The sequence below is a fragment of the Gobio gobio genome (assembly GCF_949357685.1).
Source record: "Gobio gobio genome assembly, chromosome: 12".
In the NCBI taxonomy this organism is placed as follows: Eukaryota; Metazoa; Chordata; class Actinopteri; order Cypriniformes; family Gobionidae; genus Gobio; species Gobio gobio.
Genome location: NC_137105.1, coordinates 48010396 through 48023420, shown reverse-complemented (window position 1 = coordinate 48023420; position 13025 = coordinate 48010396). Strand labels below are relative to the sequence as shown.

General features: G+C 40.7%; 1 protein-coding gene across 2 annotated transcripts in view; it reads right to left on the bottom strand.

Moving 5' to 3' along the window:
• Positions 1–13025, bottom strand: part of hook1 (hook microtubule-tethering protein 1) — a 29426-nt gene that overhangs the window by 2347 nt on the left and 14054 nt on the right. For both annotated transcript variants that reach the window (XM_079830628.1, XM_079830629.1), the window contains exons 9-21: positions 12312–12475; positions 10380–10520; positions 10081–10282; positions 9735–9845; positions 8779–8866; positions 8433–8499; positions 6584–6724; positions 4205–4292; positions 2882–2913; positions 2717–2799; positions 2457–2557; positions 2091–2192; positions 1900–1968 (exon numbers count right to left, since the gene is read on the bottom strand). In XM_079830628.1, coding sequence (XP_079686754.1) covers positions 1900–1968; positions 2091–2192; positions 2457–2557; positions 2717–2799; positions 2882–2913; positions 4205–4292; positions 6584–6724; positions 8433–8499; positions 8779–8866; positions 9735–9845; positions 10081–10282; positions 10380–10520; positions 12312–12475 — 1389 coding nt within the window. The remainder of the gene's footprint in view (positions 1–1899; positions 1969–2090; positions 2193–2456; positions 2558–2716; positions 2800–2881; positions 2914–4204; positions 4293–6583; positions 6725–8432; positions 8500–8778; positions 8867–9734; positions 9846–10080; positions 10283–10379; positions 10521–12311; positions 12476–13025) is intronic.

Sequence of the window (13025 nt, the reverse complement as noted above, 5' to 3'; positions counted from 1 at the left end):
TGTGTATACCGTATTTTCCGGAATGTATTTTCCGGACTATAAGTCCAGAGCGTTGATCAAGCACCCATCTGTGGACTCGTTCCTCCAGCTCTAGACATGTTGCTTTCAGTCCGCGATTAGCTTTCTTTGTTTCCTTCATTACAGTTAAAGTAACCTTTGCTTTTCGCCAGTCCCTCACAAGTTTCTCACTCACTCCAAACTTTCTTTCTGCTGCTCGATTACCGTTTTCGGCTGCATATTTTACTAACGTTACCTGCCGTTTGTAATTTGCAGAATGGGATTTTCAGTATGGGGGGCATTTTGTTTGTGTTCAGTCTTTCTCAGTTGTCTTTAAGTTAATATTTCAGTTAACAGTTTTTTCAGTTTTCAGTTAATTTTTTCAGGGGTAGGCTACAGGAGCAGCATAGAGCGCCCTCTCGCGGCTGTAGACGTGGCTAAATGTTTATTCTTGTCAGTCAGTTTGAATTAATTTTGATATATAAGTCGCACCTGACTATACACTCACCTAAAGAATTATTAGGAACACCTGTTCAATAATTATCTAATCAACCAATCACTGGCAGTTGTTTCAATGGATTTAGGGGTTTGGTCCTGGTCAAGACAATCTCCTGAACTCCAAACTGAATGTCAGAATGGGAAGCAATTTTGAGCGTGGCATGGTAGTTGGTGCCAGACGGGCCGGTCTGAGTATTTCACAATCTGCTCAGTTACTGGGATTTTCACGCACAACCATTTCTAGGGTTTACAAAGAATGGTGTGAAAAGGGAAAAACATCCAGTATGCGGCAGTCCTGTGGGCGAAAATGCCTTGTTGATGCTAGAGGTCAGAGGAGAATGGGCCGACTGATTCAAGCTGATAGAAGAGCAACTTTGACTGAAATAACCACTCGTTACACTCGTACCACTGTGCAGGCTGGTGGTGGTGGTGTAATGGTGTGGGGGATGTTTTCATGGCACACTTTAGGCCCCTTAGTGCCAATTGGGCATCGTTTAAATGCCACGGCCTACCTGAGCATTGTTTCTGACCATGTCCATCCCTTTATGACCACCATGTCCCCATCCTCTGATGGCTACTTCCAGCAGGATAATGCACCATGTCACAAAGCTCCAATCATTTCAAATTGGTTTCTTGAACATGACAATGAGTTCACTGTACTAAAATGGCCCCCACAGTCACCAGATCTTAACCCAATAGAGCATCTTTGGGATGTGGTGGAACGGGAGCTTCGTGCCCTGGATGTGCATCCCACAAATCTCCATCAACTGCAAGATGTTATCCTATCAATATGGGCCAACATTTCTAAAGAATGCTTTCAGCACCTTGTTGAATCAATGCCACGTAGAATTAAGGCAGTTCTGAAGGCGAAAGGGGGTCAAACACAGTATTAGTATGGTGTTCCTAATAATCCTTTAGGTGAGTGTAAGTCGCAGGACCAGGCAAACTATGAAAAAAAAGTGCGACATATAGTCCGGAAAATATGGTAGTTACATTGTGTACTAAGACTGACGGAAAATGAAAAGTTGTGATTTTGTAGTCTGATTTGGCTAAGAACTAAACTCTCATTTCTGGGTAATGATCAAGGAACTTTGAGCCGTACCATGAGTGCAGCGGCACAATGATATTAAACACATAATTGTGTTATTGTTCGTTCAAGCGTGAAAGAAAACTCAATACTGGTGTGTCTTTCTGTGCATTGTGTGTGTGTGTTATAGTCAGGACATTCACAGACAGCGCGTTCTTTATTGTCACTATTTGCATGAATAAGAGCGTGATCATATTATGTAAAGCTAGCCAAAGGATGACAGAAAAAACAGATGCTGTGTTAACTGCGTTAAATATTTGGAAAAACATATTGCATGCGTTAACGAGCTAATTTTGACAGCACTATTATAAACATACCTTATTATACCAAGCTGTCACAATTAACTTCTCCTCATATTCCCTCAGTTTGGCCTGCTCACACTCCCGCTGGGTAAAGAGTGCACAAGAACAGACATGAGGAAAGGGACAACAAACTGGAAAGAATGACACTGCGAGTGAGAAACTAAATCAGAAATTGCAAGAAATGAATAACATGAAGCAGTTTCTACCTCCAGAGCATTGATCCTCTTGTCTTTCTCAGAGAGCTGCACTTTCAGTGACTGGATCTCAGCTGAGGCTGGGTTAAGCTTGGGATCCAGAGCTCGAATCACCTTAAAAATGCATGACATGATGTATAATCATTGGAAGATGACCACTCTTTCTTTCTTTTTTCAGAAAAGAAATGAATAGAGCTTAAACTTATGCAAGAAGTAGTTAATTGATATGCAGAAAATGACAGAATATGTTGATTGGTTCCTCCAAATTGTACATAATTCAATAACATTAAAATATCGAGGACTTCAAAATGGCAAGAGCACAAGTCATTCAGTGGCAAAATAGGCAATGTATTTGAGAGTTGAAGTTAATGTAACTACATCACGCGCTTTCTCCAGGTACATCTTGTATCGATCCTCCATCGCCCTCATGTCCTCATCTTTCTTCTTCAGCGCAGCAATCAGCTCGTCCATCTTCACACCTGAAAGTGACATTTATCTCTATAACTGAGAGGGATTTTTAAGTTCAACTTCCCTCTGGAATCAAAGTTGACGGTTTGAGTGAGTGAGTGGGATTAATTCTGGTCATGAAGAGCAATTTGGGGTCAAACATAGTGTCAGATCAAAATGTGGAAGCTAACTGGTTTGAGTAGCGTCTGGCTGAAGGTCTTCCAACAGCTCTTTCTTCTTCATGATTTCATCTTGTGCCTCATTCAGTTGCACCCTGGGGGAAAAAAAACATTACGACCATCAGCTTCAGAAGATGGCCAAATCAAAGGAAAATCTAATCAAATGTCTAAACTTACATATGCGCATCCAGCTTCCTCTTCAGACGAGACTGTACGAATGGAAACAAGCAATGTGACTTTTAAATGAAAAGTCACTCGCACCAGAAATGTAAAAGCATGCAAATTAAAGACCAGGACTGCGTTTCCCAAAAGCATCATAAACCCAAGTAGAACGAAAACCAATGGTCTCTACGATCAACTTAGCTTAATAAACGCAGCCCAGGGGTCCGTTCTTCGTACCTCGCTTAATACATCTGAGATGATTTGACAGATCCCAGATCTTTTAATCGTGATAACTGATCTCTGGCTAATTTGGTTCTTCAAATGAATTTGCGGATTGGATTAAAATATCTGGATTAAGTTATCTAAGATTAATGCATGTTCCTGTTATTCCCTGAAGAGGGCAGATGCATCGATACCCAAAACCACGATCAGCAGTGCAGCGATTGGCTGGCGGAAAGACAACATAATGACATCATATAATTAAAAAAGCCACCTGGCAAAAAACAAAAAAACCCCCACAAATTTCTGGACCTTTGTAAGGAAACAACCAAACGACCAAACCAACATAAAAGTTATAATAGATAAATGAACTGTGCAGTTATTTATATTATTTATATTCACGATTGTATAGTATTTGTACACCCTTTTCAGTTTTATTTCAATGTTGTAATAAGCAATTCATTTAATTTTTAATTCAATTTGAAGCAGATTTGTTACGTGACAGCATTAATTAAAGTTTCTTAAGGGTCAAGATCAAGTTCTCTGCATCTCCTGCGCCGCATCAAGCCATCCCATAATATCCGTCATCACTCAATTTAATGCACAGCTCAGAGTAACTGTATATGTGTGTAAGACTGAGATAACATTATAAAGTAATGATTCTATCTCAAATAAATCTCTCAATCAAGTGGCTGTGTCAATCATACACAACATTATAATATTTTCAAATACATTTTTATATTATTATTAGTATTATTTAAAATTGTTATTGCCCCTGGTTCAGTAAGGAACTTTTGTAATGAAGTAGCAGTGGCTGGGACACATTTTAAGTATCAACGCCGCTTAAAAAGATGCAATCTAATCCTGTTTACATGAAATAAGCCGCTCGCGAGCAGGTTTAAGCTTCCAGACCTGTTGCTATGACAGCAAGTCCAGGATGAGCGTCGAAGAACCAAACAATCCAAGATCACGCTAAATCATCAACAATCAAATCAAGCTAACTGAGTTAGCGATGTGCGAAGAACGGACCCCTGATCATTTAGCAAAGTGCATGTTTACGTAGCACTGACCAAAAAAGTGCCAAAACAGCGCCACCAAGAGGCCTAAACACACACTTACATCGTCAGGTTTGGCTCCCTGTGTCTGCAAGGCCTTCTGCAGATCCTCTACCTGCTGCTGGAGCTCGCTGATTCTTTCACTGTTTAACCTTAATACACATCAAACAATACACACGGCTTAGACAGATTGAATGAAACTGACTAAATGAAAATATTCTCATTAAAATCAATAGTGTCAAATCAATAAACATGCGATTTAAAACCATGACACTCAACGTGTTTTTAACACAATTTTAACGATCCGAATCCACATTTGCTAGTTTAACGACAAAAAAGTCGGCGCCCGGCGCATGGTCAAAAAGGGTTGTCCCTAGTCTCTTAATGAGTCATGGGTGCGTTTTGAGCTTAACGTGCAATAAACCAATCAGAGTCTCATCTCCCATTCCCTTTAAAAGCCAGTTGTGCTCGCAAAATGGCGGATTCGCTATTTACATGGTGGAATTTGCGAGTGGAAAGACTGAACGCTTCTCCAGAGAGGAAACAGGTCTGCTAGTCCAATGACATCTGCTTGCTCGTCATTACTGCAAATAGGTAGGCTAATTCTGATACATGCAATGACTATCCATTATTTTTCATATTGAATTATTCCTATTTTAAAATGTTTGTGTGCTGCTGCCCTGTGTGTGTAATAAGCAGAGTGTATGCATGTTGTGCACCGCCTATAGGCGCTAGGGATAGAACAATTCACGATAAACCACAATAAAATGTAGTAATATTGTTTAAAATTACATTATCGTTAAAACCGTGTTTGATTATCACGATAAATCAACTCGCGGTAAATCATGTCCACCCAGCATCAGTCTGGCGCAGACGCAGCGCACAACATTGTTTTTTGAATGACAGCGCTCAGAAGATTTTTTTTGTCTTCTAAAAGGACCAAATCTGAGGTGTGGTCATATTTTGGCTTTTAAAAAAAGTCTTGAGGGAAACATAATTGAGGATGGTCACCCTGTCTGCAGAACATGCCAGAAGAAAGTCACTGTAATAGGGGGAAACACTTCAAATCTGCGAACGCAAGGGAAGTGGACTTTGACCTCAATACTGAAGCTACGTCTGGGAAATAATAACGTGAAGCTTCCACGAAGAAAAGTTCGCAGCAAGGCTTTGAGCCAAAGAAGAAGTTCAGACTATTAAGGGTGACATTTAAAGGGGTAATAATGTATATTCATTGTACACGGATTTTCTTACACAGAATTACGGGGACATATTGAATTGCGATTAATGTTTTAAATCTTACCTGTTTATTAATCCGTGGATATGCGCCGTTATAATGCGTTGCTATTGACGACGGCCATTATATGGAAGGAAATGCTTCAGAATAGAATCTAGCTTAAAAAAGTACATAGAGCTGCTTGTTTTATTTGTTTTGTTGATTTTCAAATATAAAACTTGTTTTTCAGTGAGTGCATCTGTTCTTTTTGAACACTTTCATCTCTTTTGAACAAAACCATGATAATATTGATAATCGTGATTGGGTCACTATAATCGTGATATTAATTTTTCATACCGTTCCATCCCTAATAGGCGCACATTACTAGTCTCTGGCGTGATGACTCCGATTGTTCGAATATTGCACTTTAATAATTATTTAATCAACACATCATCCTCAATAAAACCGTCTCCGGTGTGTTGCCTCCGATCTTTCGAATATTTAGATCTATTATGACCTCTGACCTGTAAAGTTTCCAGAATACTAATCATACGCTGTTTGTTAATTGGCCAGAGGAGAACTGGCACCCCGACTGAGCCTGGTTTCTCCCAAGGTTAATTTTTCTCCATTAGGTCACCTGATGGGGTTTTGGTTTCCTTGCCACTGTTGCCTCTGGCTTGGCGTGCTCAGTTGGGGACACTTCTTAATTTTTTCAACTAAATATCCAAATAAATCTAATTATTAAACTAAATTAACCATATAAACTAAATTACTGATCTAAAGCCCACACTGTCACTGTATGATAATTGAAATGAACTGATGACATCAGCGTTTTTTCCAGAATGGCTATACGGCTGAATAAAATTATGTTGTATTATTTTGCTGTTTAACACTGTAAAGCTGCTTTGAAACAATCTGCATTGTAAAAAGCGCTGCATAAATAAAGTTGACTTGACTTGACTTTAAATAACACAAAAATATACTTTAGACCAGGTTTTTGTTGGTCGATGGCGCAGTCGTTTTCAGATCAGCACACCAATTGGTGAACAGATGGGCGCGAGCGCATTTGCTATTTAAACAACGTGGCGCAGAACGTGAAAATGAGAACCGCGTCAGGCTGAAACTAGCAAAAAACACCGCGCCGGCTGTATGATAGGGCCCAGCGTGTCCTTTAAAAATGCATTCTGAATGTACAGTTTAGTTTGTATGATGTATTGTGTCCATCCGCACCTCTTCTCAGTGTCCAGCTGGCTCCGCCCACGCCGGGCCTCCTCCAGCTGCTCCTGTAGCTCAGTTATGCGCTCGTTCTCAGACTCCTCCTGCTGCAGCCGCAACATCTTGTTCTCATGCTGCAGACGGATGAACTTCTCCCTGGAGAAGCAGACACAGTGTACACACATCAATATATGTATACAAAATATTTAGGTGGGCCAAAAATTTTCAAGCACAAAAAGATGTATGTGAATCACAAAGACATTAGATAAGTAGACAAACTACCATACTAGTCTTGCTTCTGTTTCCAGTGTGATGTTACAAACAGTAGTAATAACAGCCATTTTAACATCTCTCTATTCACATATTGGATTTTTGCTCAAAATTAAAGGGTAACTTCAGTGATTTAGCATTAAGCTTTGTATCAGTAGAAACCCCGTAGTATATTTGAATTATGGTACTTTCCCCCCTCATGTCCCCCTAAGACGAGAGAATTATGCATTTTATTTCTGGAAAAAATCCTCCGATGACGCAAATATCGTAATTTTGCGCCATCTGAGGATATTTTGGCCAGAGGCTAGAGACTAAAGCCAGTAGATGGAGCTGTTCCGCATGTTTTCAACCCGCCCACAGGGGAGAGATCTCACTCACAGAATGTAAATGCGCTCGGCCTCAGGCATTCATAACGGAGCGGTGCAGAGCACAGTGAGTGTTTCAACTCTTCAATGAATTCCTATGAAAGTTTAGCTTCCATATGCGTTCAGAAAACGCACCAGACTGGGCGCGCGTTGAAGGCCTGTTCACACCGGGACGATTTTCGCACGCGTTTAACGCCTCGGGACTAAACAATGGGCGCCAATGTGAGTCACACCGACGCGCAAAACGCCAGGCGTAAAAGCGTCATTTTTAAAAAAAACTGCTCGGGTTCGTTTTTTTATTTTGACGCGGCGCGTAAAAAACTGTCCGACCAATGAGATCGGCGCTTTTGTTCACGTGCCTGGAGCTGCTGAAGTGACAGTAAAACACGACTTGGTGGCGCTCAAGAACAAAACGGTCTTGCCGAGCACACATTGATACGACGAAGAAGTAGTAAGTAGACAAAGAAGAAGATGAACTGCTAATGCTGCTTGCCAGTTAGCAAAAAGTGTGTGAATGGTTTTGTCCATATACATAATATGTCTATGGTTTTGGCAAGCACGTAAATACTGTCTCTCTTCTCCTTCTGTGTGACAAGCGAGTGTCAGAGGCGTAAAGTGCCGCAGCACCATCTTGTGTACCGGGAGCGCATCGACTGAATGTGCACGTTCACTCGGCGCAGCGCCAGTGAAAATCGCTTGGGTGTGAACACTCAAGACGCGCCGAAAAACGGCACGAAAAACGCTGGCGATAAGCGCGTGTGATATTCGTCCCGGTGTGTACAGGCCTTGAGAATGACAGCCACGCTTGGTCAAGTGAATTGGTCATATCTCACTCTCACATGCACGCACGCACGCACGCACGCACGCACGCACACACGCACACACGCACACACCTTTTTTTTTTTAAAACAAATTAATCATTTTATTCAGCGAGGATGTATTCAATTTTTTTAAAAGGACAGTAAAGACATTTATAATGTTACAAAAGATTTCGATTTCAAATAAACTGTTCTTTTGAAATTTAAAAAAACTCTGAAAAACAATGGTTTCCACAAAAATAGAAGCACATCTTGTTTTCAACATTGATAACAATAAGAAATGTTTCTTAAAAGCACCAAGTCATCATATTAGAATGATTTCTGAAGAATAATGTGACACTGAAGACTGGAGTAATGATGCTGAAAATACAGCTTTGCCATCACAAAAAAACAAACACACAAACACCATACCTGTACTCAATGGGCAACATCTCAGCTGCCAGGTTATCATGACTTGGACTTCCTGTTTGATACTTTTCTGTGAAGTGTGCAAAAAAAAAAAAAAAACAAGTTAAAATTTCAATCCATCGGCTAAACTGAATTTTTAATTTGTGTTTACGGAGCTGTGAAGTGACCCAGACAGATCAGTGAAATAGCTGGGTTCACGGCTGCACTGTGGTCAGAATATAAATGTAATAGTCTGTACTGCCTGTGAACAAGCAGATTTGCTTGAATTTAAATTGCCTATGCCAAACAAATCACAGCATTCAAATGCAATCTTTTCCCAGCAGGTGTGGTATCTGCAGTCATACTGTACCTGCTAGTAATAGCTGGTTCTGTTGGGCCTGTGTGCATCGCAGTTCTTCATTGGTCTCTCTGAGAGTGTCCCGCTCAGTGCTGATCCTCTGATGAAACACAGTTATCACAGAGTTTCTATGTCTGGTGTCACTACTGGCATTAAAGGGGTCATGAACTGAGAAATCCTTGAGCTTTTGACATATTAGAGGTCATCATACTATAAGAATATCCTGTAAGTTTCAGAACTGAGGAATGAGCCAGTAATAGATGGAGAAAGAGCGCCTCTGCAGAAGAAGATCAACGCCTACTTCATCATCACAGCTTTAGCCACGCCCACTGGAGTGTTAGTGAGATGACGAGGAGAGAAGAGCGATACAGGATGGACTACAAATAACATTCCCTTCCAAAGGATCCTAATGCTAGGAATGTGCTTATTTATTCTCATCAGTGTGAATGTCTCAGTTGAGCATTATTTATTTGTGTTCGCTACATTTCACTGTGGATTCTTTGGTAAATCAGTCACAATTTCAGCGCAGGCTTTGCAAACAGACTTTTACGATATGGACTCGACAGTAATGCCACAACATGTCAGTAACCGTGTTCATTCTAATGCCTGATCTGTGCCCAGGTAATACTACATAGCTATTTCATCTGCAAAGATGTTAGCCAATCACAGCAGTGGCCGTTTACACTGAAGTCTCACAGCAGCCAATCACAGCAGTGGGCGTTTACACTGAAGTCTCACAGCAGACACGCCCCTTCAAACAGAGAGTTCAAATCAGCGGCTAAAAGCAGGGTAGGAAAATTGCCTTTTAATTCTAAATGATGATATGTAAGTGTAAATTATGATAAAAATGTTAAAAGCATACTAGCATTATAAGTGCACCACAGAAAACATTATAAAACAATGCATTTCATGACCCCTTTAAGTCATCTAATGTACAGTGTTGTTTGCATGTGAATGTGTCTGTCTACCTCTTTCTCCTTCAGTACAGTATCATATTTCTCCTGAAATTTCTTCATCTCGAAGGCCAGGTTATCAGCCCTACGGGACTCATCAGACAGCTTCTTGTGGAGCTCCTGACCCTGAAGTTACAGAAACAATGTAATGTTGAGGTTTTACTTTCAAGTCTGAAGTTGTGTGTGAACCTCTATGTATATTCCATTAAAAAAACTCAAATATGATTGTGGTCACTATTTTGGGACAAAATTCTGAACAGTAGTGAATATCCTGACAACTATTTAATGTCTGATTAAAAAAAACACACAAACAACAACAACAAAACCCCCCACTAAAATAAAACGGTTGTTTATACGGCACCTGTCTCTTGTAAGTCTCTAACTGAGCTCTTGCAGCGTTGGCCTTGCGCAGCTCCTCTTCAAGGCTGACTGTGTTGTGCATGTAGGTCATATTCTTCTCCTCCAGAACCTTCACTTGCCGTCTGAGGTCACTTAGATCTTCTAACTTCCTCCTGTACGTCTCAACGGAGGCCTCTAGCTTCACTGCCCGGTCAGAGGAGCTCCTAAACAAACACAAATGAATCATTAAGACTTCCCAAAACCCCCAAAGAGATCACTGGCAAAGACTACATATTAAAACACGTATGAGCCAGCACATACCTCAATATGTCTAATTCGTCTTTAATCGATCGGGACTCCTCCGCCAGGCTGGTCAGTTCATCATTACGATGCTGAAGCTCCACTAGTTGTTTCTCCAGCTCTTCACAGTGGATGCGGTAATCATCTTTAGCTGCCTCCAGTCTGGATATTACACACATACACACATTCATTATTCACACGGCAAGCCATTTCAAATGGAGACGCTTGGTTCATTATTTCAATGTTTGTCTGCTACATTCAGACTATATTCAGAACAACAGCAGGCACAAGATTTTAAGATTAAAAACCACTAGAACAGTGTTATATATTGGGTTGAGCTGTGTACTTACATTATCCCAAATGTTTCCAAGAATGTTTAAATCCAGAGAAATAGACAATTTTAACCAGTGTTACGGACCGTGACCTTGCGTTGCCTGTCAATGACATCATATCTGCATTTCCCTCGATTGCCGTAGAAACCATGAAAACACCAAAGACGCTTTAAAGGTGCACTATGTAACATTTTTGCAGTAAAATATCCAAATTCAGTTGAATACTTATCATATCCCAAATGTTTCCAACTATTTGTAAATCGTGAGAAAATTGCTATTTTAACCAATGAACCGGGACGTGTGAGGGAGTCGCCTGTTGATGACGTCATATCTGCGTTCTCCTCGGTTTCCGGTTTTATTTTGCAGAAACGCTTTACTCTCACTGCAGTGTGAACAAGTGTCATAGCAGCCGCTGAGAGAACGCACAGAGTAACGCCATCACATCATTCTCAGCACACGATAATATGATAATCAGAGCTGCGTTACCTCATACTCATGACTGGAAAAGCGGAAGTGGCGCCGGCGACTGTGGCATAATAAAAGTCCCGCTGCTCGCGAGGCGTGTGTTGCGTTCATCTTATTAACAATCGCTCCAGCGGTTCCTCAGCTCCACAACACTCGGTCCTGCTTCTGCTTCACTACAGTAACGTTAATAATCACATCCATCAACATGATTTCTGCCCGCGTCCTGTCCCGTTTCTTTTCCACCGGCTGTGAGGTGAAGACCACATGTCCCAAGATTCTGCGCTCAAACTTGGCGTCATCAAACTACGCCTTTGTTTTGAACAGGCGACCTCTAGCGGACGGAAACGTTACATAGTGCACCTTTGAATATAGTGTTTTATTAGACAGACGAGCAACTGTTTGGATACATTTATCAAATGCTCATTGTTCTCCAGCTCAACACGGTTAGTCTTATTGTTTGAATCGCTTGTTTTCTTGATTCACCGCGAGTGACGTTTTTACCTCAGAGATGACACTATTTTGTCAAGTGGCTAACAGCATAATCAGAGAGAGCTTTCTCCATCATACAATATATGTTCAAATTAATTACATGTGATGAGCAACAGTCATTTAGTCATCCTGTGTTTATTAATATGATATTCTAATATCGATCTAGATACTGCAAAGTGAACAAGTGTCTCATAGCAGCCGCCGAGTGAACGCTCAGAGTAACGTTATAACATAATTCTCACACACTCAGATGTGTTTAGTGTGATTGTTTTAAGCGTGTAAAACAGCACTGCGTTCCCCCACACACACAACGAAAAGCGGAAGCGGCGACTGCAGCATAAGCAGAATAAAAGCTCAGAGACGGTGTTTGGCGCAGATCTCTCTCATTAGCATTAGCACGTCCTGCTTCATACCAGCGTAACGCTAATAAAACTTTAATACATTCACTCATTCATGAACATGATTTCTGCCCGAGTCCGTCGGATTCCTTTCCATCGGCTGTGGAGGTGAAGACTCAAGACTACAACTCCCATGATTGCTACGCCTTTGTTTTGAATAAGCAACCTCTAGTGGCCAAACTTACATACTGTGCCTTTAAGACCAATTACATTTTCAGACAGTATTTGGCCAGTTAGTTAATGAGATGTGTAGTCAGATGAAGCTGTACCTGAAGCTCTCCTCCTGAAGCTGCTCGAACTGCATTTGTAGCTGGCTGTGCTTCCTCCCTGATGGAGTGCTGGGGTCATCAAAAGTATCAAGCTGATTGGCTCGATCAGTCAAGAGGTCATTTTCAGCAAGGAGGCTGTTCCTTTCCTCCTGCAGCATTGTCACCTGATCAAAGGGCAAAAAGGTCAAACACCAGGGCTTTCTTGGAAACTTGATGTTTATTATGTCAAGGCATGTATGACCTACATACGTCACGTGGCGTATTTGAATGTAGGGTTGTATTTAGAGTTGTACAGTATGATGTACACTGCCATTCAAAAGTTTGGGGTCGGGAAGATCTTTTAATGTTTTTGAAAGAAGTCAAGGCTGCATTTATTTGATCAATACATAATATACAGTTAAAACAGTAATACCGTAAAATATTAGTACAACTTAAATTGCTATGGTAAAGCTAAATGTTCAGCATCATCAGTCTTCAGTGTCACATGATCCTTCAGAAATCATTCTAATAGGATGATTTGGTGCACCATTTCTTATTATTATCTTAATATTTTTCTAGAAAACATGCATTTTACGTTATAAATGTATTTACTGTCTCTTTTGATCAATTTAATGCATCCTCGCTGAATAAAAATATTACTTTGTTAAAAAAAACCTTTTAAATGGCAATGTGTATATAGAACATGATGTAAGGATCTCTTAATTAATTATAGTG